Here is a 24,516-nt window from a genome sequence, read left to right on the forward strand (position 1 = left end):
AGAATCTGCATATATTGTTGATAATCCTGTTATTCATCAACTACTATCACCCAATGGACAAAGACTTGTCAGTTGTGGCGGGAAGGAATTATGGAATTATGGACCTTGAACAAACCCTGCTGATGAGGAGTTATAGGAGTGTGAATTCCGCGCGAAAATCTTCGTTTTGTTCGTTTCGTTCTTCTACGAGGTAAAAGTTCGCTTGCAGACCACAGAGACAACGGATTTGTTCTTCCGCGCGCTACGAGGGACCAGCATTTTGGGCGGCAAAAAGGCATGATCATACGCACAACTTGCTAAAGACCGCGGACTTTATTTTGCAGCAAAAATCCGAGAGTTCTTTGAGGTCCCAGTTTAAAGGATTGGGAAAAATTATCGCGGCTTTGTAAGTGTAACAGGGCCTAGTCGGAATGAATTTCGGGCACAAGATATAGTATACTTTACTGACACATACTGGGGTTAAAAAAATGAAAGCAACAGTTAAATTGCTTCAAGGCAAATGGGTCGACATTTATTCAGGTACACAAACGCGACACGCAAGAGAATTTTGATATCATCGAATTTTTAACGTTATCTGTAGTATTTCCCTGTCACATGTGATATGCATAATTACCTAAGATTGTATGATACATATACAATAATTATTGAGATTGAGATAATAATTTCAAGCCACAGTATGACTATTTATTAATGTACATATTTCAAAGCAAGATTAATTTTAAGAATATGCTTGACCTCGTTCTAAAAGGCCTGTATTTCTTTTAAGTTTGGGAATTCCTTCAAAATTAAGAAGAGATAGTCAATGATAGGACGCCAGCTTTAGGACCCTCTGGTACAAACTGTCATAAGAGAGGGTCGTGAATTATTAAGGTGACAGCTAGGTAAATAGTAATGCTATTTACTCATAAATTTATCTTGCTAGGCAGGGATGCAGAACTTGACTAATCATAGGCAAACTATATAAAGATGACTCCGAAATGACGCGCATATGGACGAAATGATATGTAGCATCATTTTATTATTATTATTATTTTCATATTAAAAAATAAATGTAATGCAAACAGAATCTTAATACTCTGTTACTCATTAATTACTGTCATCCTTTGAGCTTAAATTTATTATTTGAGGCAGGGACGGAATGTTTGTGATTCAGGCTAGTTGAAACTTTGAAAAAAAATCTGGAAGCGAGTAGAAAGATCATTTCTTCATTGATGTAAAATATTACTTGTTATTTTAAGTCATGGTGGCATTGTCAGTTCCAAAATTGCTTTTCGAAAGGCCCCTGGCATAGGCGCCGGAAGTGGGGGGGGGGGGGGGGGGGGGGGGGGCAGGGGGGCACTCGCAAAAAAGTGTGGGGGGGGGGCCAAAACGCCTATTCCCCCCCCCCACAAAACAAAAAAAAATAGATAAATAAATGAAACGCCCCCCCCCTTAACAAAAAGCAGAAAAGGAGTAAATATGGTTTTTATTGTTTAACCAAAAAGAACATAAGAACATAATGTGTGACCTACCAATGTCACAAATGCGATATAAAAATATGCTCATCTGACCGTAATTAAATACCTTAAAAAAACCTGAGCTTCCGGGGGCTCTGCCCCCTGGACCCCACCAAGTCCCCTAAGGCGGACCCCTGGATGCTCATCTGACCGTTATAAAATACCCAAAACCCCTGAGCTTCCGGGTTCTCTGGCCCCTGGATCCCCCTACAATTAGTGCCCTGCCAGTGACACAAATAAGGTATGTAAATATGCTTATCTGACCGTTATATAATGCCAAAAAAATGAGCTTCCGGGGGCTAAGCCCCTGTACCCCCGCCGGTACAAAGCTCCTGGGCCCAACGCCAATTTACGCTCCACTCGCTTCGCTTGCTACACTTTAACCTGATCGTACTCCACTTTGAAAAATGTTCCGTGGGGCCTGCATGTAACATGTAAGAGTGGTGGTGATGCAAATTTTTCTTCTGGCCCCTCAAATCGTTTTTGCTTATTACGCCACTGTCCCTGGAAGGTGAGCCCCCTGGAATGTTTGCCCCCTTCCCCCAATCCCAAACTGCTTCCGGCGCACCTGGCCCATGGCCTACATCAACTACATAATTATCCAGTATGTTTTAAGATCAAAATTACAGATAAAATGGATTACTTAAGATTAGAATTAATCATGATTTTAAGACCAACAATTATGAATTAATTATCTATTCCGTCTACAGCTTTTCGCTCTCAAGACTCAGTTAAGACCAACAACAAAAAAGAACCCTAACCCTAACTATTCCGTTTAGATCTTAACGCTCTCAAAATCCGGATTTCTCCATCTTTCTAAGCTTTATATTACAGATCCTAGCTCACACTAAATAAACATTGGCAACTCTACTACCCAACATGTGAGCATTTTTATCAAGATTTGTACAGCATATTAAATTTTGTTTTGGTTGCAATTAGTGTATTACAGTAAGTAATCTTGCCTCTATTAGGGCATGATAATAGTTTCAATAGAATTAGCTTCGTGAATTTCGAAAGAAGATTCAGAACATTTCGAATGATTTCTTTTGCCCTCCAAACCCTCAACCTGTAATAAGCAAAACAAAGATTTGGGTGGCTTGCAGAACACCACATTTACGTATTCCAGTGTGGATCTAATTTTTTTTTCTCTCTCTCTCATGTGTTTGATACATGTATAAAGAGAGGTAACTTCTACAGAAAAATAAATTATGGTAATAACGCTTTCAACTCGCGATTTTAACATGATACCAAGGGATGTACTGAATTTCCTTACTTATCTTACGCAAACTACAAAGTTCACTCAGACCCGACGCGGGATGGCACAAAATGATCTTTACATTTGTTAATATTCTTTATCATGCATAACTCAAATAGAATCTGCATATATTGTTGATAATCCTGTTATTCATCAACTACTATCACCCAATGGACAAAGACTTGTCAGTTGTGGCGGGAAGGAATTATGGAATTATGGACCTTGAACAAACCCTGCTGATGAGGAGTTATAGGAGTGTGAATTCCGCGCGAAAATCTTCGTTTTGTTCGTTTCGTTCTTCTACGAGGTAAAAGTTCGCTTGCAGACCACAGAGACAACGGATTTGTTCTTCCGCGCGCTACGAGGGACCAGCATTTTGGGCGGCAAAAAGGCATGATCATACGCACAACTTGCTAAAGACCGCGGACTTTATTTTGCAGCAAAAATCCGAGAGTTCTTTGAGGTCCCAGTTTAAAGGATTGGGAAAAATTATCGCGGCTTTGTAAGTGTAACAGGGCCTAGTCGGAATGAATTTCGGGCACAAGATATAGTATACTTTACTGACACATACTGGGGTTAAAAAAATGAAAGCAACAGTTAAATTGCTTCAAGGCAAATGGGTCGACATTTATTCAGGTACACAAACGCGACACGCAAGAGAATTTTGATATCATCGAATTTTTAACGTTATCTGTAGTATTTCCCTGTCACATGTGATATGCATAATTACCTAAGATTGTATGATACATATACAATAATTATTGAGATTGAGATAATAATTTCAAGCCACAGTATGACTATTTATTAATGTACATATTTCAAAGCAAGATTAATTTTAAGAATATGCTTGACCTCGTTCTAAAAGGCCTGTATTTCTTTTAAGTTTGGGAATTCCTTCAAAATTAAGAAGAGATAGTCAATGATAGGACGCCAGCTTTAGGACCCTCTGGTACAAACTGTCATGAGAGAGGGTCGTGAATTATTCAGGTGATAGCTAGGTAAATAGTAATGCTATTGACTCATAAATTTATCATGCTAGGCAGGGATGCAGAACTTGACTAATCATACGCAAACTATAAAGATGACTCCGAAATGACGCGCATTTGGACGAAATGATATGTAGCACCATTTTATTATTATAACTATTATTATCATTATTATTATTATTATTATTATTATTATTATTATTATTATTATTATTATTATTATTATTATCATTATTTTCATGTTAAAAAATAAATTTAATGCAAACAGAATCTTAATACTCTGTTACTCATTTATTACTGTCATCCTTTGGGCGTAAATTTATTAGTTGAGGCAGGGATGGAATGTTTGTGATTCAGGCTAGTTGAAACTTTGAAAACAAATCTGGAAGCGAGTAGAAAGATCATTTATTCATTGATGTAAAATGTTACTTGTTATTTGAAGCCATGGTGGCATTGTCAGTTCCAAAATTGCTTTTTGCAAGGCCCCTGGCCTACACTAACTACATATCCATTATGTTTTAAGATGGAAATTACAGATAAAATTGATGACTTAAGATTATAATTAATCATGATTTTAAGACCAACACCTATGCCGTCTATAGCTGTTCGCTCTCAAGACTCAGTTAAAACGAACAACAAAAAGTACCCTTACCCTAACTATTCCGTTCAGATCTTAACGCTCTCAAAACGCCGGATTTCGCAATCCTTTTAAGCTTTATATTACAGATCCTAGCTCACACTAAATAAACATTGGCAACTCTACTACCCAACATGTGAGCATTTTTGTTAAGATTTGTACAGCATATTAACAATTTGTTTTGGTTGCAATTAGTGTATTATACAGTGAGTAATCTTGCCTCTATTAAGGCTTGATAATGGTTTCAATAGAACTACCTTCATGAATTTCGAAAGAAGATTCAGAACATTTCGCATGATTTCTTTTGCCTCCCCAAATCCTCAAGCTCTAATAAGCAAAACAAAGATTTGGGTGACTTGCTGAACATCACCTTTACGTATTCCAGTATGGATCTCATTTTATTTGTGTTTGATACATGTATAAAGAGAGGTAACTTCTTCTACAGAAAAATAAGTTATGGTCATAACGCTTTCAACTCACGATTTTAACATGCTACCAAGGGATGTACTGCATTTCCTCATTTATCTTACGCAAACTACAAAGGTCACTCAGAAACGACGCGGGATTGCACGACATGATATTTACATTTATTTTGATATTCTTTATCAGGCATAACGCAAATATAATCTCTATATATTTTTGATAGTTATGTTTTTCATCAACTACTAGCAGCCAATGAACCACAGACTTGTTGTCAGTTGAGGCGGGATGGAAATATGGAAATAAGGCGGCAATCAAGAGAAGCCTTTCTCTCTCTCTCTCTCTCTCTCTCTCTCTCTCGAGGGGTTGAAAGAATGAGGGGGCTCAAACACCCTTACACACACACTTTGCTTGCAATCAACTAGAATGACTATAAATCACAAAGTACGTCTTCAAGATGAATTTGAGTAGTGGTCATGTAATTCCATTCCACTGCGCATCGAAAGTAATATATGGGACTACTTACACAAGCATGACAAGTTTGGTGAAAACTTTCAGCTTTTATTTTTGTTATACCGTGATTTAACATGATATGGAGGGATATATATCTTACGCAAACTTCACCCATCAATCAGAAACGACGCGCGATTGCTCGAAATGAATTTAACATTTATTTTCATATTCTTTATCAGGCATAAACAAAACATATGGCTCCGTTTAGTCTCATTTCACAACGCCCCCTATCGTCAGAGCATGGTCAGATTCAGCAGCCTAACATGTTAGCCTATGGCCTTTTTTTTTTTTAAATCGTTAAAAATTCATTTTTTGTTTAAACGAAAAGCACATCCACCCCGACGTACGTTATCACTAGCTCTTTCATTGGAGCCCTCATGTCTCATTGACTTTTGAAAGTTCACCCACCGTAATTTTTCAAAATAGGTTGCAAGCTCGTCATTGCCTATAATACACATGTGAAACAAGTCTAACTTTGGACTCAGTTTACCAAGCGATTTGAAGATTATAGGTCGAGCACACGAAACATAAAAAGCGTGAATTATCATAGATCACTTCTGCCTATTTCGTTTTGTCCATTTCATCCAACCCCCCACCGTAATTTTTCCATTTAGTAAAAGCAAACATTTTGCCGAGTTTAGCAAAAACATGAATATTCATGAAGGGTCAGACAATACAGCCTTTTAGTTCGTAACGTATAGTGAATGGGAATGTGCGATGATCCGTGTAGGAGGTAGAGGTCAGTGGTTTGTGCTGGCAATGTTCACGCGAGCGAAAATGAGACAATCGGAGCAATATGATAGAATTGTCTTTTTACCCTACCCATTCCCCTCCCATCTTAACCACCAACACAAAAAACACCTAGACTTTGATGGCTCGTAGAACATTAAATTTACATATGAGATTACTTCTTCTTCAGGATAATTAGTTATTCTTATAATTATTTTACCTCATGATTTTAACATGATACCAAGGGACTAATAGAACTTGACTTATAACTATAACATCACTCAGAAACGATGTGGGATTACACGAAATGATATTTAGCCTTCATTTATTTGATGTTCTTTATCAGCCATAACGAAAAATGAAATCTACATATATTGTTGATAATTCCGTTATTTATCAACTATTATATACTGGGGGGGGGGGGGGGGGGGGGGGGGGGGGGGGGGTAAGCGGACACTTTTTTTTGGTCTCAAAATTTCAAAATCTGACATTTTTTTACGTATAGGGGGGGGGGTAAGGTCACCTTATTTAGGTTAGCCGTGGGTATAAATTAAAAAAGCCAAAGGGGGGGGGGGGGGTTTTAGGTTTTTTTAGGGGGTTTACATACATTAAAATACCAAAGGGGGGGTTTGAACCCCAAAACACCCCCCCCCCCCTGCGTACGCCCCTGATATGTATATACAATTTCATAACTGGAAGCTGAATTATATGTGCATATATAATTTTAATTGCAATTTCATCTTATTCAAGATCTAGTAGCGCTATCATCTTGATACATTCATCAGATATACTAAACTGATACGGTTGGTAATGTACGGGAGAAAAGGACATGCACTGTTCATTCGTTCATTAAAAACAATTTGATAAGTTCAACTCGTATTTTATATCTCTTTTATTGTCTTTAGGTGACAAAATACCACTTCAGCAGAAGCTTGAATTCCAGACGAATCCATCATGCCCGTTTCACTTAGTGAATGGCGAGTGAGGATAGGAAGATTCGTACATTCGGTCAGGGAGTACGTCATAAGAGAGCGAAAATTAAAGTTATTGAAGGAGAGAATCCGGCGACTCAAGTTATTGCAAAAGAGGCTCCTTGAAAAGAAGGAAAAATCAGAAGATGAATGCGAGTCCAGGCCGAACGACTTGAGTGTGAAAGTGGACGATGCCCTAAATGAATCTAATAGCATTTATAACGAAACCAAAAATGATACTCACAAAGAGGAGAGCAGTAGAAGTGAATCTACAATTGGAGATGAATATACATTCCCTTTCTTCTTCACCCTGTTGCTGTCGTTGTTCTCTTTGTTGTTATCATTGGTCTTCTTTTTCGTGTTTGATTTTTCAAATTTGCTAGCGAGTTACAATTCCTTTCTAAAGTGGAGTTACCGTATTGAATCTTCCTGGAGGAGTATATTTCTCATAATAATAATCGTGTGCAGCAGTTTGGCCTACTTTGTTTTGTCATACGTAATCAAAAACAATGCGAACTTGCAAGATAATCTGGTGCTAATTAGGGATGAGAAAGGAAAAGCTGAATCTAACACTAAAGTGAAAAACACTTCAACTGAATCTACCATCAAAGAAAACAACACTTTCACTGAATCTACCATCAAAGAGAACAACACTCCAACTGAATCTGCCCAAGAATGCAACAACATTCCAACGAATGTTACCATCAAAGAGATCAACACTCCCTCCATTACCAGAGATGGACCATTAGAAATTAAACAATCAAAGACAAATAAATCAAAGAGAAGAACCATCAAAGAAAAAAATACTACAACTGAATTTAACATTAAAGAGATCAGCACTCTACCTGAATCTTCAGTCAAAGACAACATCGCTCCCAAAGAATGTCATATCGACACTTCCTCTACCATGACAGACAAACCGTCAAAGAGAATAACATTAAAGAGAAAAACAACCAAAGAGAAAAAGACTGCAACTGAATCTACCCACAAATCGAACAGCAATATAACTGAAACTACCATCAAAGCGAACAACTCTCCAACTGAATCGAACATTAATAAAGATAACAACGCCCAAACTAGATCCACCATCAAAGAAAAAAACTCTCCAAATGGATCTGCCATCAAAGAAAGCAGCATTCCCTCTACAATGAAAGACAAATCATCAAAGAGAAAGATGTCAAGGATTAAAACCGTCAAAGAAAAAATTATTGCAACCGAATCTCACATCAAAGAGCACAACTCTACAATGGGATCTACCATCAACAACAAAAGCGTTTCAACTGAATCTGCGATCGAATACAACATCACATCAACTGAATCTACCATCCAAAACATGAACACTACAACTAAAGCTTCCATCAAGTACAAGAACTCTGTAACTGAATCAACTATAAAAGAGAGCAGCACCTTCTCTACCATCAAAGATGAATTATCAAAGAGAAAAATATCAAAGAGAAAGATCACTAAACGCAAAAGCACTGCAACTAAATCTAAAACCAAAGGGAACACCACTACAACTGAGTCTACCATACAAGAATACAACTCTTCAACTGAATCTACCATCAAAGGCAGCAACACCCCAGTCAAATCTGCTATCAAAGACAACAACTCTCCAACTGAATCTACCATCAAAAAGAACAACTATACAGCTAAATCTGTCAATAAAGGCAGCAACTCTACAACTGAATGTACCATAAAAAACAGCAACACTCCAACTCAATCTACCATTGAGGGAAACAACACTTCATCTGAATCTACCAACAAAGAACCCAACACTCCAACTGAATCTCCAATCAGAGGCAACAACTCAACAAATGAATCTACTATCATAGACAGCAACACTACAACTATATCTGCTATTAAAGAGGGTTACACTCCATCTAGAACTCCTGAAGAGAACAACAATCAAACCATGAAAGTGAACACTGCGCAGGCAGAATATATCATACGATCCGGAACCCAAAAGGTACGTATCTATTTTCACGCGGTAATATTTTTCAACTCGGATTTCATTCAACAGTCTTGAGATATAGGTGGGTGTACAAATAATTGTTTTTAAATAACAAAAACATATGTATCCCTTTAGGCCGAACCATATACATGTACATGTATGTAGGCAAATAAATAATATGTAGAAACGCATGTATACAATTCTCAACCTCTACACTTTATATTCTAGTACTGAGAAATTGTATCAGATCAAACAAACTGTCGTTTTCTACTTCAAAATATCTATGATATTTCGTTGTCTTTATCATATTTAGTTCCTTTAGTTATGATTGAGGTAATTATGTGCACACATTCGTTGTAGATTCATTCAGCCTTTCCACGAATTTGTATAGGTATTATCAGAGGGAAAACTCAGTGTTTCGAGTCAGATTCCAATCAGCCTGACAGGAACCACTGATGATCCTGTCGTGCAAGAGAGCACCTGCCTCCCTGAGATGATCCTGGTAAAGGCTGGAGATGTAGAGCAAAATCCAGGTCCATTCGATGGGTAAACATCTTGCTCCTATATATATATATATATTTTTTTTTTTTTTTTTTTTTTTATTATTATTATTTATTTATTTTGGGGGGGTTGGGGGGGGGGGTTGGGGTGGGGGGAAGCGCAGTACTTCAGTCGTCATACGATTTCTTATGTTTCCTTTTCTCTGGTGCGTATCAGGACAATTACCCCCTGGACAAGGACAATCACCCCTAGAAAATTACTCCTCCCGAAAAAATACCCCTCACGAACAATAACCCCCACCCGAAAAAATTACCCCCAAGGACAACCACTCCCGAGGACAAAAACTCCCGGAAAATAAAATTAACCCCTAGGACATTACCCCCCATGGACAATTACCCCCCCCCCCCCATGGACAATTACCCCCCCCCCCCCACCCTCCCGAAAATTACCCCCCCCCCCTCCCCCTGTTCATTAAAGTTGAATTCTACCCTGATAATAAGTTGGTTTTAATCAAAGTATTTTTTTTTCGGGGGGAATTGTCTTCGGGGTGGGGGTGGAATTGTCTTGGGGGGGGGGGGGTTGTCCAAGGGGGTAATTTTCCGGTGGGTAATTGTTCTCGGGGGTGGTTGTCATCGGAGGGGGGTCATTTTCGGGGGGTAATTGTCCCTCTGGCAATTGGCCGGGGGGATGATTGTCCAAGGGTTAATTGTCCTAGAATCCTCTTGGTAATTTACCACAAAACAAACGTCCATCCACTACGGAATCTCATTTTTTTTAAATCTCATCGAATGAAAATGTATTCTTTATATTCTACTAGATCCAATCAAAACATAACGTCAAACATATGATCATCGATGAAAAAGGAAAGGGAAAAGAGGTATCTTTCAATGCCTTCAGAAAATGTGTTAAAGCTCATCTCTTCTGTTAATAACATAATTGTAACCGCAAATAAACATGTACACTGTAAAAAAGAATTTGTTCATTCGTAATTTTTACGTATTTTTTCCATGTAGAATTTACTTGAAAACATTAGTTTTGCCACTTACGCACTAAATTTAAGTCTTGCTAACTCAAACTTTCAATTTAGTAGAACATACGTGGAATATTTAAGTAAAATCAAATACATAAGAACTTTAAAGGTAAAGACCAGTTATGGTCATGCGATTGCATTGTGAAAGAAACGTTGTGGAATCGATCAGAAAAAGGTTGATCATCTAGCATCTAGCATCTGCAAGGTTCTGAAATCATCAAAATGATAAGAAATTTGGCCCATTCTTCGTAAAGTTACAAGCACTATACACAGAAAGATGTATATGGGACTACCCTATATCTCTCACAGACCATGAGAGAAACAAATTTACCAAATATATGAATTAGTAGGCGGTTTCCCGGCAAATTTTTGTATCATCATGTATTAGTCAAAACATATTCTTTCACATGATTGGTAATGAGAGCTTCCATTTCATTTTTTGAAATTGGGGCGTTTCCAATACTGGTCTTTACCTTTAAGTAATTTCAGCTTGTATTAATTTAGTAATTTTAACTCAAAATCAGAAATTATACGTATTACTCAAACAATTTATGTTGATTATTCTTATCTTTTTAAAGTAAGGACCGATGCAGTGCGTAATAGAAATATTTACATAATTTATGAATATCCATTAAGACCAAATTAAACTCTTTTTTAAATAAAACAATTCTTTTTTGTGGTTGAATAAAAATTCAAGGACTTTAAAACATTTACTAATTCATTTAACATGGTTAAGCAAAGACAAGACAATTTTTAATTGTTACCCAGTTAAAAAAAAATCAAAACTTGATATTTCAGGAAATTGTCAACCAATTTTCCTTTTAAGATGCTAAGATCAAGTATATATAAAATTTGGAGCCTTTCAATCTGTGTCGAATTGAAGCGTATGTAATAGTTTGTTATGCAACAAGGGACTATTCATCCTACTTTCTCTGAATTTCACCCGATATCCGAGGATGATGTTCTCAATGTTATCAAGGAAAGCCCATCTAAATCATGTCGACTAGATCCTGCCCCCACCTGGCTCATCAAGAAATGTATTGATGTTCTTATCCCTTTCTTCACTAAACTTGTGAACCTTTCACTTTCTTCTGGGATTGTTCCTTCCTCATTCAAGACTTCACATGTCATCCCAATCTTGAAAAAACCTAAGTTAGATGTAGAAAACATGGCAAACTATCGGCCAATTGCCAACCTGATGTTCCTTTCAAAAGTCTTAGAACGGATTGTTGCCAATCAACTAAGGGCTTACCTTCAGGAGTTTCAGCTCTTTCCTCCTATGCAGTCGGCATATCGCGAGGGTCATTCCACAGAAACTGCTCTCCTTAGGGTTTACAATGACATCTTGCTAGCGTTAGATAAAGGACAGGAGGCCATTCTGGTGCTGCTTGATTATTCAGCAGCCTTTGATACCATCAACCATGACACGCTGATTCAACGCTTCAGTCACACATACGGCATAGAAGGTTCTGCTCTAAAGTGGCTCAAGTCATACCTCGAGAACCGGAAGCAACTTGTAATCGTAAACGGAGCCAAATCAGATGAATTCCCTCTAACTTGGGGGGTACCGCAGGGCTCAGTAATGGGACCTTTGGAATTTGTTCTATATACTGGTCCTGTGAGTGACGTCATCGCAGCCCACAAAGGTATAAGCCACATGTTGTATGCTGATGACACCCAGTTGTACATCGTTATGCAACGCAATGACCTGACTGATGGCATCTCGTCTTTGGAAGACTGCGTGACAGATGTGAAGTCTTGGGCTAGTAACAATAACATGATGCTCAATGCAAACAAGACTGAGCTCATCCACATTACATCACAATTTAGGAAACGGAACGAGTCTGTCAGCCTTCAGATAGACGGAGCTGTTATCACTGCGACCAATTCTGCAAGAGATCTGGGTGTTATCGTTGATAACTCGTTAGACCTAAGAGAGCACATCCGAAAGGTGTGTCGGGCAGCTAGCTTCGGTGTTTATAGGATTGGGAAAATCCGGAAATACCTTGATCGCAGCTCTACTGAACGACTAGTTAATGCATTGGTTACTTCCCATTTAGACTATTGTAATTCATTATTAATCAACTTACCTGCTTCTCATCTGGCCCCACTTCAACACATACAAAACACCGCTGCACGTCTCATCACTCGCACTAGAAAGCACGACCACATCACTCCAGTCATCCGCACCCTACATTGGCTCTTAATTCCCCAACGTATCCAATTCAAGATCCTTCTCCTCACGTTCAACATCATCCATCATCGTGCACCGTCATACCTGATTGAACTGATCTCACCCAAACAGACTACCGGCATGAACCTTCGATCATCATCCAGACCCCAGCTCGCACTTGGTCCTCGCACCCACAACCGCTATGGTGACAGGGTCTTCTCAGTTTGTGCCCCCACTCTTTGGAACACTCTCCCCGCCCATATCCAGGACTCACCCACCATTGACATTTTCAAAAAGAATCTAAAAACTCATCTTTTCCAAAAGCAACCCAAATAACTCTAAAATAAGTTCGAATAAATATTACCATGCCTTTATTATGTCTTTTTAAATTATCGCTATTACTGATAAAATGTTAATTTCCAAGGAATTTACATGTTTTGTTAATTTCTTTAGTAATGTTAATAATGGTTAATCTTCTTGGTAATTTAAGTAATGTTAAGTTGTTAAGTTATGTTAGAAATATTTGATATTCTTGTTAATTTAAGTAATGATAATTTGTTAAGTTATGTTAGTAATATTTTGTTTTCTTGGTAATTTGAGTAATGTTAATTCCATTAGTAATATTGATTTTTTTTTAAGTAATTTTGATTTGTGTACATGTACAGCGCTTTGAAACTTTTGTCACAAGCGCTATATAAATTTGTCATATTATTATTATTATTATTATTATGGTGGTAGATATATATATACGGTTAAATCTTAAATAAAAGTAGTGAATGATTAGTGTATGTTACTTGTTAGATTAGATGGGTACCAAATCGTGCAATAGGTAATCCTATCATAGCTTTTTTTTTAATTATCTAAAATGATTACAATACTTAAATTATTTACGTTAATGTAACTCGATTTAACTGAGTAAAAATTTATTCAGCAAAATAAGTAAATTCTACTTAAGATGCCGTAGGTAATATTTACTTAATAAAAATAAAGCAATTCTTTTCCTCAATTTTATTGAGTTATTTCGACTATTATTTTTTTACAGTGTAGATTGAAACTGCTCTATATAAATACATCCATATTATTATCACTATTGTCCTTAGAATACAGCCGGCAGACAATTATTTTGTCTTTCGACCATATGCCAAGTTGTCGTATAAATTCGAAAATTCGTTTAGAATGGAACACTGAAAGGTAGAAAATATCGGCAATAAAAGACCCAAATGGATCCTACTTGGACTGGTGGAAAAGATCATTCTAGGTTCCAGAATCTTTCCCACTTCTATATCAAAGTAACTATTGATAGCAGAGTGAAACCATTCGCTAACACTAGTTAGGCCTCTTAATACTCGAAGGTGAATATAACGCTTAGATATACTGCTTCATAATTATGTTCATTCTTCCATGCATGTATGTTTATTTTTCAAGAGTACTTAACGTTTCCGGGTTCTTGTTCAAACAGATCAGTAGTCACACAAGAACAAATTTAGGTTATCTTCCCAATTTTTTTTTATTTACACAGAGCAGCGAATATTCAAGAACAAGAACTAGTAAACCTGGCGTACGATGTACCTTCATCAAAATACACAGATTTGTGCATTGCACTTGGTGTACCATACAATCAGAGCCAAACCATTCTTGACAGACATCTCTTAGATTTCACAAGATCACTGAATGCGGTATTCTTTAAGTGGAAGGACAGACAGAGGGATGGCACAGATTGTCGTCAAGGTATAGCTACGGCGCTCCGTGGTGTTAACCTGGATGCATTCGGTGACAAAATGTCCAAAGGTAAACGTATTGTTGATTTGAAATGCACCTTAGAGACCTTTTCTTGGCATTTAATATTATTCTATGTCATAACATTATTTTGTGTTCATTATTCATGCATTACTGTCATTTCCTTGGGGGCTGGCCGACTATATTAACTGACAATTTTTTGAAAATAACTGTTATAAGACAAAAGGCAAAAATTAAACACAGCACGTGTCTTCTTCCACCAATCCTAAAGAAAAGTAAAAAATTCAAAAACATAATGAAGGCACAACTACCTATGAATTTCACTTCATTCTTTAAATTCCTATTTATCGTAATATATCGCATTTAACCGTGAATCATACGATTGACCAATTGGTGCTTTATAGAAAGGTCAAGGAAAAGTTGTTTTCACTATGTTGTTCGAAACTTGATATAGATTATGTGGCTTCATAATCGAGCTGTTGGTATGTAGGCCGAAACAAAATGATATATGATTAATGTTCATTGAATCTATGTTAACAAATTCTAAATAATTTCCCAGAAACAACAAGATTTAATATCTTACTTTTTATGCATTCCTAAAATTGCAAACTTCTTTTACTGATTTGGAACATAAAGAACATTTTAATCTTGGTAAAAAAAGAAAGAACTAAGATCATGTTTAAGGTAAAAAGGAAAGTGGGATAACATTATTTATATAACGGTAATACTTACGCTCGAAAATACCCAAAGTGTATGGCTTCCTGTTAATAGTGGTATATAGAAGCATTGCTGTATGTATTATGTTTACGGAACAATTCTGTATACCACTAGCCAAAATGATTTAGCATAAAATTTTGTTCCCATTACATATATTTTCCTAAAATATATGGGGGAAAAAGTATTCACTGAATTATTATGAAGATTGTTCATGGACGACATATAACAAATAGTTCATTTGAGAAGAAGAAAAAAAATCACACGACTGTACTAATTTTTCCAACAGGTGGCTATCTCCCGCAAAAAGCAGCTCCAACTGGTAAGCAAGTATTACTTTGTTAAGGTATTAAACATGTCAGTTTCAATATCTAACAACTCAAACGTGTTGGGTTACATTAATTTCATATGTTGACAGTGTCTTGGTAATTATAGTTTGCTCCACTATAATTCGTCTCAGATCGGATATAATTAAATTCATGGTGAAACTTTTTCGGTTTCTCAGAAAAAGACAGAGAACTCAACTGGTGTTTCATTTGTATTTAATAGCTGAATATACAGGTGTCTATTTATGTAATTGGGTATCACGTGAAATAGCGAAAAGGAGAGTTCACTCAGAAAATTGGCATTTCGAATTTTCCTTTTTTGTCCTACCACTAGAACACTAGATACTAAAACCATCATAAAATAGGATAAGTTTGCTAGAAATTTTTCAATAACATTTTGTTTTTATCTGTGTAAATTATCTACTCAGAATCAACAGTAGAAGACGAAACACAACCACTTACAAAAGAACAGGTAGATCAATGTGCTCAGGATTTCAAAACTTTCTACCGAACACGGTTATGCAAGATCAAGACGGATCCACTTGACTTCAAATCTATTTTAGAGTTCGAAAGGATTTACACGAATTTAGTTCTGCTAAAAAACGAAATGGGAACCACTACTGGGAAGACGCCCTTAGACTACGCCGAACTACTTACAACAAAAGTCAATGGAGTATTTCCAAAACGTCTCATGGTGGAAGGCGACGGAGGAGCAGGTAAAACAACATTCTGTTCCAAGATGGCATGGGACTGGGCGGAAAGAACTAAGGAGTTTGAAGAGTTCGACTGGGTTTTGGTTATTCCTTTTCGAAACACCAAGGAAGGTCAGACTGTAGGAGAAATAGCAAAGACATATCTGTCAGATAGCAACACGGTTCAACCGCGCCAGATCGATAAATACATACTGTCTGCCCCTACAAAAGTGTTTATCATATTTGACGGACTAGACGAGTATGAAGGGGATATCCTTAAAGAGAGTTCAGATATCGCCAAGATTCTTCGGTCAGAGAAGTTTGTGGAATGTAGAGTCATGGTGACAACACGCCCGTGGAGAGCATTTCCATTCAAATCCCATGAAATTATGATGCAAACATTTGCATTTCTAGCCATAGCTGGGTTTGATAAAGAAAACATTTCGATTTATATCACTAAATATTTTCAGGATGACCCGGCAGGATATGAATTGATAAAGTATATAGAAAGCAATGACCAGATTCAAGAAAATATGGCTCCATTCCCACTTTACATAGCGATGCTTTGTATCTTATGGCGGACTTCTGATGCCGACAAACGAAATATAATTCGGAAACTTAAAACGTTCTCCCAGCTGTTCACTGCGATAATAATTTCCCTCACAGACCACTACTTGACAAAACAGCACCAGAACCCTAACGATAAAATCCTTACAAAAAAGGAGATGAAAAATTACCTATCACAAATTGGAAAAATTTCTTACTCTGGAGTTTTAGAAAAAAGGCTGATGTATACCGAAAATGATTTCAGCGGATATAATGAAGCAATGGAGGCATGTTGTAGGATAGGAGTACTGAGTCGAGACATTCTTATAGTGCCAAGACAGGAAAGGCGTCTGAGTGAGACAAATCCTGTGACCTCGAGCGTATTCTTCCCTCATAAGTTGTTCCAGGAATACCTAGCCGGTATGTATCTTGCCTCTCTTTTTGAGTCTGATCATGAGCAGTATGAAAAGGCGATAAATGTGGTGATTCAGAGAGCAGAAGAGTTTCGTTACCTTCTATACTTTACTGTATCTCAAACGAAGAACGTCGCTACTGATGTCACTAGCAGGCTAATTAGAATTGGACATTATAGACGTATTCTAGTAGATGTCACCTTTGAAGCGTATGATGAAGACACAACAAAAGTGGTTGGACAGCACCTCTTTGCAGAACAAAAGTCACTAAAAATCGATGACATGATGTCAGCGCACACTGTGTCAGGATACCTTTTCATCATGGAAAAGTTAACAATGGTGAGATTTGAATAGTTGCGGCAAAAATGCCACCAGGCTGAAAGAGTAATGTAAAGTGTGGTCTTCCGCTCAATCGAGTCGGAATTTCGCCCATTCCCAGTTTTAAAACCTCCAGATTGCCATGAACAGGTTTATTTTAAAATATTTTGTCTATTTGAGGGTTCTAAATTTGAAATACGTAAGTTTCTATTCGATGATCCAACAGGGAATAGGAATGCTTTGTACGCACATTGTGCAATGAGGATCAGCGCACACGCGGGGATTCGATCTTTGCATGATATGACTGTAATGCATGCAGCTACGTGCTCCACAAACAGTCACTACGGGTCGTCACGTGAGCGGGCAGCGTCTTATTTTTTCCGTTGGGTAGCCTTTTGACAAGACCTCGTGACTCTGGCTATTTTCCACCCCAATCAGCGGCTGAGATGAATCTAGAGACCGTGGTGAACGCGCGATCGAATGGCGGTAGCCATGAGGCCTTTTGCAATCTATGTTTTACTGCTCTGCATGAATTATTCATTACTTTGGATTTATTGACCAATCAGAACGGCCATCTCCCAGTTGGCTTTGTTGTGATTCGTTCATTATCAAAACATGTAAGAAAATGTAAAAGACATAAATAAGTTTTGCTTATGAGATGAACATATTAATGATAGATACAATACATCACATTCAAATCTATTTTACATGCAGAATTACAATAAAATAGTAAGCAGTTGATGACTTATGCTAACAAACATAAGTGAGATAATTGGACTTTCCATGTACATAAAATGAACCAGTCCAACTCGTTTTCGTTCCATGTAGGTCTTAGCCCGTACGTTATTCTTAGTTCATAGTAGGTCCATGTTCGTACTACGTAGGGTTTACTGTGTGTGTGTGTGTGTATGTGTGATATGCTGACGTCGTGCAAGGATACGTTCGCTGATTGGACGCTACCATTTCGGTAGAGAATTCCAGTCGGAAACAAAGGTTAACATAAGAAATCCAACCTGGTTTACTAAAGGCTACTTGGATGCGCTACTCGCTCTGTCGTTCACTCGGGTTTTCGCGATTAGTCTCTTTTTAGTCGCTCGGCGTTTATCAGACATGTGGCCTTGTTTAAAGGCTACGGCAAGCCCAGATTGAGCTCTTAGCTCTTACCGAATCTCTGCATGGAGATTAGGCTTAATTTATAGTCCTTTGGAAAGTTGCTTCGGAATCACACGAGTGTAAATGCCTACATGCAATACTTGTCCGGGCTCTAATATCTGAGAGGAATTAAATTACATGATTATATTTTGACATGTTTGGCAAACGAACCAACCAGTTCAGAGATTTTGCAATGTATTTTGCGTTACTAATTATTTTTGATTTTGTGTATAAAATGTGTGTCATGACTTTGTTTGAGGGTCGTAGGCAAATTAACCGACACGGTTCAAATTGGTTTTAAAATCTCACTCAATCGAAAAGGATGTATTTGCCAGGTTGTGTATCTGGACACTTGATTTTAATTACCTAAGTAATACTCTGATTTTCAGACCCTTTTACCTAATGGTCGTACGTTTTGTGCTGCACAATGATTCAATCAATTTAATTTGTTGTATGTAATTACCAAAGAAAAAAGATGTCGGTCAGCCACTCAATAGTGTCTGATGACAGTGAAGTCTACAAGTACTGGATGCCAATTGTGTCGCTAATTAAGGTACACATTTGTTTTGTTTTGTGGATACCCCCCCCCCCTCCCCTGATAATAGGTACCCTTTTGATACCCCTTTGATAAAAAGCTTAATTTCAATTGCCCATTCATACCTTTGATCATTCCCGGATCATTTCTTTGATGAAAGGTCAATTTGTTACGGGTAAAATCTGCTAGTATAAATAATTCATGTATATATCATACAAAAACTATGAACAACAAATAATATAATAACTACTTAAAAAGAAAAGGCGAAAGTGGTCGGACAATACATATTTGCAAAACAAAAGTCACTACAAATCAACGACAATATGTCAGCGCACAGTGAGTTCGGATATTTCTTCATCGTGGATAAGATAAGAATGGTGAGATTTGAACAATTATTTCTCAAAAATGCCACATCTTTTACAAAAAGACATATTGTAACAAAATACAATAAAATATCATATTTTATTACATGTATCAATTATCCTTTTTCCGGGATTTATTTCCTTTGAAAGTCATTTTGCCATAAACATATTATTTTGGTTATATAAAGTGCGTCACAGAAAAAAACGAAACCGAGAATTATCGATGTTTTATCATAACTCAATCGCAATTATAATTAATAAATGACACATATTTGTAAACCTTAGATCCTCTTTCATTTGATGCAACTCATATAATGCATATTTCACGCATGAGTGATTAAAAACAATTTGAAGAGAGGAAAACCAAAAAGTGATTTTTGGGGCGGTATCTTAAATTTAAAGAAAAAAATACATTTCTAGAAAGTTCAATTTCTGCCCTTTCATATGATACCTCAATCAGCAAAAATGAGCTAGGAATAACATAGTTCTGTTTGTTTAAAGTAATGCTTGTTTTTCCATAATTTGATTAAACGAGTTCATTTTCACTGGCTGTCTGCCATAGCAACAAACAGAGTCGACAAAAGACTTAACTTCATTTCGTTGACGATGAGCCATGCACAAAGAAGACGAAAGACTTGATGCCTGGCTAATCGTCAACGAAAGTCTGAAATTGTATACGGCATTTTTATGGAAGAAATTAATGTATGAGGAAATCAATGGATATAATTCCTTCAGTCTTTACTTTAAAGACACTCAAATAAAATGATGATATTTTTTTTCTTTCGCAAATACAATTAGACATACAAAAGTTGTTTGACACATTTTATTTTATTCATAGGAAACTCTAATAGTAAGTGGAAGATCATGTGGTCCGACAGTTTCCCGTGACCTAGCAGATGTCATCTGCTCATCTACAGCATTAACAGCATTGGAACTCAGTGGCACAGCGCTCCATGACGACTGCTATGGCACCCTGGAGAGTAAAGTCAAAACGTCAAAGGTATGGAGAATCATCACAGAGAGTATGAATGAGGCGGACTGAGGATTATCTGAATGGGGGGGGGGGGGGGGGGGAGTTGTAGGACATCATTTCCCCCTTAAAAATATATACCAACGGCCCTCTCCAGACATTCTTACCATGTCTTAGTTGGTCATGCTTTACAACAACTATTATTGTCCGCATTTTGACAAATAAGGTGACTATAAAATAGTGCAGTAACTTTAGTTATTGATGTTGGACTCGCTCTGAAGCTTTCCGGGAAAATTCATTTTTGTTATACACAAAACGAAAAGTAAGAATAATGTGTTAATTCTCTAGTTATGGTGATATCCATTTAAAAGATTATCGTTTATTAGGTGGTCTGTCGATGACAGATCACCTATTGATTTCGTTAGAATTTTCTTTCATTTCTTTCTTTATTTCTTTATTCTTTATTTTTATTTCTTCCGTACACTTTTTTGTGTACACGTTTACTCGAAATCGAGACGGTCAATTTCCTTTGTATTTCTGTCAGTCATCAAGCCCTATGATTTTAAGTCAAATCAACTTTTTCAAGGTCACTAGGTCATTGTGACGTCATCCAGGCGCCATTTTGTAAAAATCAGGTCATTATCGTATCTCAATAATGAGTCATAAAAAATGAACCATATTTGGTATACATCAACTTCAGGTCAAAGGTCAACTAAAAATGTTAACGAATTTTGCGAGCGCACCTCGACGCGCACGTACGCGCGCATCAAAATTTTATAATGCTCCGATTCGTTTAAAATTAATTTTGCATACGTTTCAGGCCATTTTAAGCATTTTTAAAATTTGCGCGCGCGTAATTATGCGCGCGCGTTTCCGCGCGTATCCGCGCGTCCTGGCATTTTGCAACATAGAATCGCCAAATTTTTTCTGTTATCATATTTATTACATTTTTCCAAGCATTTTGATACCTTGTTTACCCTTTTCCGACCAGTAATAACGCAATTAGCGGCTGTCAAAGTTGAACGCACGCGCCGACCTGCGCTATCTGTATCCACCATACATAGGCAAAAACATGCCTATACAAAATTCATTTTAACTCTTCAGAATGGATAGATACCCCCCAATTTCTTTCATATTTAAATAGATTATGAGTTGGAGATATGATTTCATGTCTCATTTGACCCTCAATTAACTCATGACGTCATCATAATGGCCTCCGAACTCTAAATTTCAATTTGCATATTATGACGTCAGCAGATTTTTAGATAATTGATTGTATCTCTGTAAATATTGATTAATTTTCTTTCAAATTTTGATATGTTCTACCTGAGAATATTCTCTACAAATCCAGTCACCACGATATTTCATTTTGACAATGGTATCATGGCGTATTTTTGCGATTAAAGGAGGCATGTCAATTTTTCACATTTTGCGTGTATTCTCTATAGGACATGACTTTTTCTCAAAACTGGATTCTACATTCTCGTCTTTTGCGAGCAATATCTCCGTCTTTTTATCTTTGTTTACAATGAGCTTTGAGTATGTTGTAGCTGAGACAATAAGCTATCACAAGTTTGCCCTTTATTTTTCGATCAGATGCCGGGATCATGCTCATATTTCACTTACAAAGTGGGATTTGAGAATTCGATTTTCCGTTTACGTGTAATCTCTATGGGAAATGTTTTGGTATATCGATAACGCACTTGACTTCCGACCTCGAGGTCCCTGGTTCGAGTCCGGGCGTCTCCAACAATTTGTTCTCTTCACTTTATTTTCTTTTTGACCTTTCACTGTACCATCTCCTTTGAATATTAAAACACGTACAATCGCAAAAAATGTAATAAACAACCATATTTACTTTATTATTACCCTATTATCACTTGATCCATTACTTTTTGCGTGCAATCCTTATGGGAGATGACTTTTTCTCAAATCTGGATTCTACATTCTTGTCTTTTGCGAGCAATATCGCCGTTATTTCGGTTTGATATTTGTTGATTTTTGAGTATGTTGTAGCTGTGACTATATACTATCTAAATGTTCTCTCATTTTTGTCAGTCTGATGTCATCATGGTCTGTTGATGATAATCATCAACATCATCATGATCATCATCATCATCATCATCGTCATCACCATTACTATCAAGATCATCATCATCAAGATCATCATCATCATGATCATCATCATGATCATCATTGTTTACATGTCTATATAACTTCTCCCTTTCTCAATATAGTAAATATTATAATCTATCATAAGACTTGAAGACAGACCACCTTAATCGTCCTCGTGACGATTTAAATTCTAGTTGTAATACTAATTGGTTTTGCATTTCAATTGGAATTCCTACACAGACTTCTATTCGGTATGTGTGTGTAATTATGAGAATTATTAAAGAAAAAAAATTGTTTAACATATGTTTCTCACCATAATAGGTTGAACGACTATCACTTAAATCCATGGCAATAGCCAATGAACAGGCATCGCGTAATCTGGCTAGATTCGTTAATAACCTCCCTAGACTGATGGATTTGACGCTACAAGACAATCGCTTTGACGAACGGTTTTACACCGAGCTAGCCTCTGCAGCACGCTCAGTGGAGGTAAGCAATTTTATTTAAAAGAGAACTCGCATAATTCGGTCGATATTATCTATAGAAAGAATACCAAATGTCACAAATGAAAAGATTCACTAGTTCTTTGTGGCCACTGGCGTACTGATTGGGCGGGGGGGGGGGGGGGGGGTAAGTTTTCTAAGTAAAAACTCCAATGATACAGACACCATGTACAAGATTTCCTATCAAGACGATGTGAACTCTTTTCATTCCCCTTCCAGGCCCTTTCTACAGTGCGTCCCCAAAAACACTATACACTTTTGAATTGGCTGCCGAATAAACAAAATATATGATTCTGGGGGAACAGTTTTATATGACTGGAAGCTCATACACCCAACTTTCATATGACACCCAAAAGTCTGAAAACAATTCATGCTTAGGTGGGCACTGCTCACTTTTGTAAAGGGTATGAAAATTAGGTTGCGCGGGAATTAGCCTTCCAATTTGTGAGAGTTAAATCCTTTGGAGCTTACACAATTGTGGGTGATATGATACATTCATGATTTGCTGAGTGAATTTCATGGTTTATTAAACCAAACTTTTATTTTTTATTGTAGCATTGTAACTTTCCCTGGTAGACTCAGTGGCGTGTTCATGGGAGTCAGGATGGGGTGATGGTACATGTTGTAATTTCCATGTTACAAACTGTTATTTTTTACATCTGTGACTTTGAATAAAAACCTTCACCCCACATATCAGTTACCATTTACCTGAAGAATAAGTAGCCGACATCTTGGACATTCCTTTTTTCAACAAATTGTATTTGAATATTCAATTTACATAATCCCTACCTGCAGGCGCGTACGCAGAGGGGGGTGGGGGTTGGGGTTGAACCCTCCCCCCTTCATTTTGTTTAATGTGTGTGTTTTGGAGGAACCCCCCCCCCTGTTTCTTTTCTTTTTTTAAGAAAAAAGAAAAAAGATAACAAAATTATGCTAATAGGTGACCTAAAAAGGTGACCTAAAAAGGTGACCTTACCCCCTGCAGATCTCATTTTGGGAGGAAATAGGGGACATACACTGTCGCTCATATAGTTGGAATATTTTTGTTTTACCCCAATTTATGGAATTATTTTTAAAATAATTTATTCCTAATAGATCTAGATAATAGTATACATTCTCAGATTTTATTGAATAATAATTTGCCAATGTGTGTTTTGCGTGACTGCTAAAGCATGTGTATGCTACTATGCTTTTCAACTAGGGGACCTACGCCCTTAAGTCATAAATGACAGTAAGGAGTATTAATGCCTCACAAAAGGGCACTAATATAGCACATCGACACGGTTTTGATCCTGGGGGCTCACAGTAACGAGGTCATTGCTTTGTCACTGAACCATGACTTTACGCAGCGGGGGCTAGGGTAGGGGGCAGTTTCCATTAATAAAAAAAAATGCAATAAATTTTCAATAATTTATTGCATTTTACCCCGGTCCCCAACATAACAAAATCCTCTGTACGGCCATGCATTATG

General features: G+C 37.1%; 1 protein-coding gene across 1 annotated transcript; it reads left to right on the forward strand.

Moving 5' to 3' along the window:
* The first annotated feature begins 9,394 nt into the window (after positions 1–9,394).
* Positions 9,395–20,499, forward strand: LOC115928527 (NACHT, LRR and PYD domains-containing protein 3-like). The gene is made up of 5 exons (XM_030995816.1): positions 9,395–9,504; positions 14,182–14,450; positions 15,403–15,435; positions 15,868–17,031; positions 20,309–20,499. Exons 1-5 carry the CDS (start codon positions 9,452–9,454, stop codon positions 20,497–20,499), a joined length of 1,710 nt encoding a protein of 569 aa, XP_030851676.1. The 5' UTR covers positions 9,395–9,451.
* Positions 20,500–24,516: the final 4,017 nt, after the last annotated feature.

This window comes from Strongylocentrotus purpuratus, unplaced genomic scaffold (genome assembly GCF_000002235.5).
Source record: "Strongylocentrotus purpuratus isolate Spur 01 unplaced genomic scaffold, Spur_5.0 spur5_scaffold_3, whole genome shotgun sequence".
NCBI lineage: Eukaryota > Metazoa > Echinodermata > Echinoidea > Camarodonta > Strongylocentrotidae > Strongylocentrotus > Strongylocentrotus purpuratus.

Coding starts and splice junctions, on each gene's coding strand:
- LOC115928527 (XM_030995816.1), top strand. CDS start 9,452: ATGATCCTGGTAAAGGCTGGAGATGTAGAGCAAAATCCAGGTCCATTC. Junction 9,505..14,181: donor AATCCAGGTCCATTCGATGG/GTAAACATCTTG, acceptor TTATTTACACAG/AGCAGCGAATATTCAAGAAC. Junction 14,451..15,402: donor CGGTGACAAAATGTCCAAAG/GTAAACGTATTG, acceptor TTTTTCCAACAG/GTGGCTATCTCCCGCAAAAA.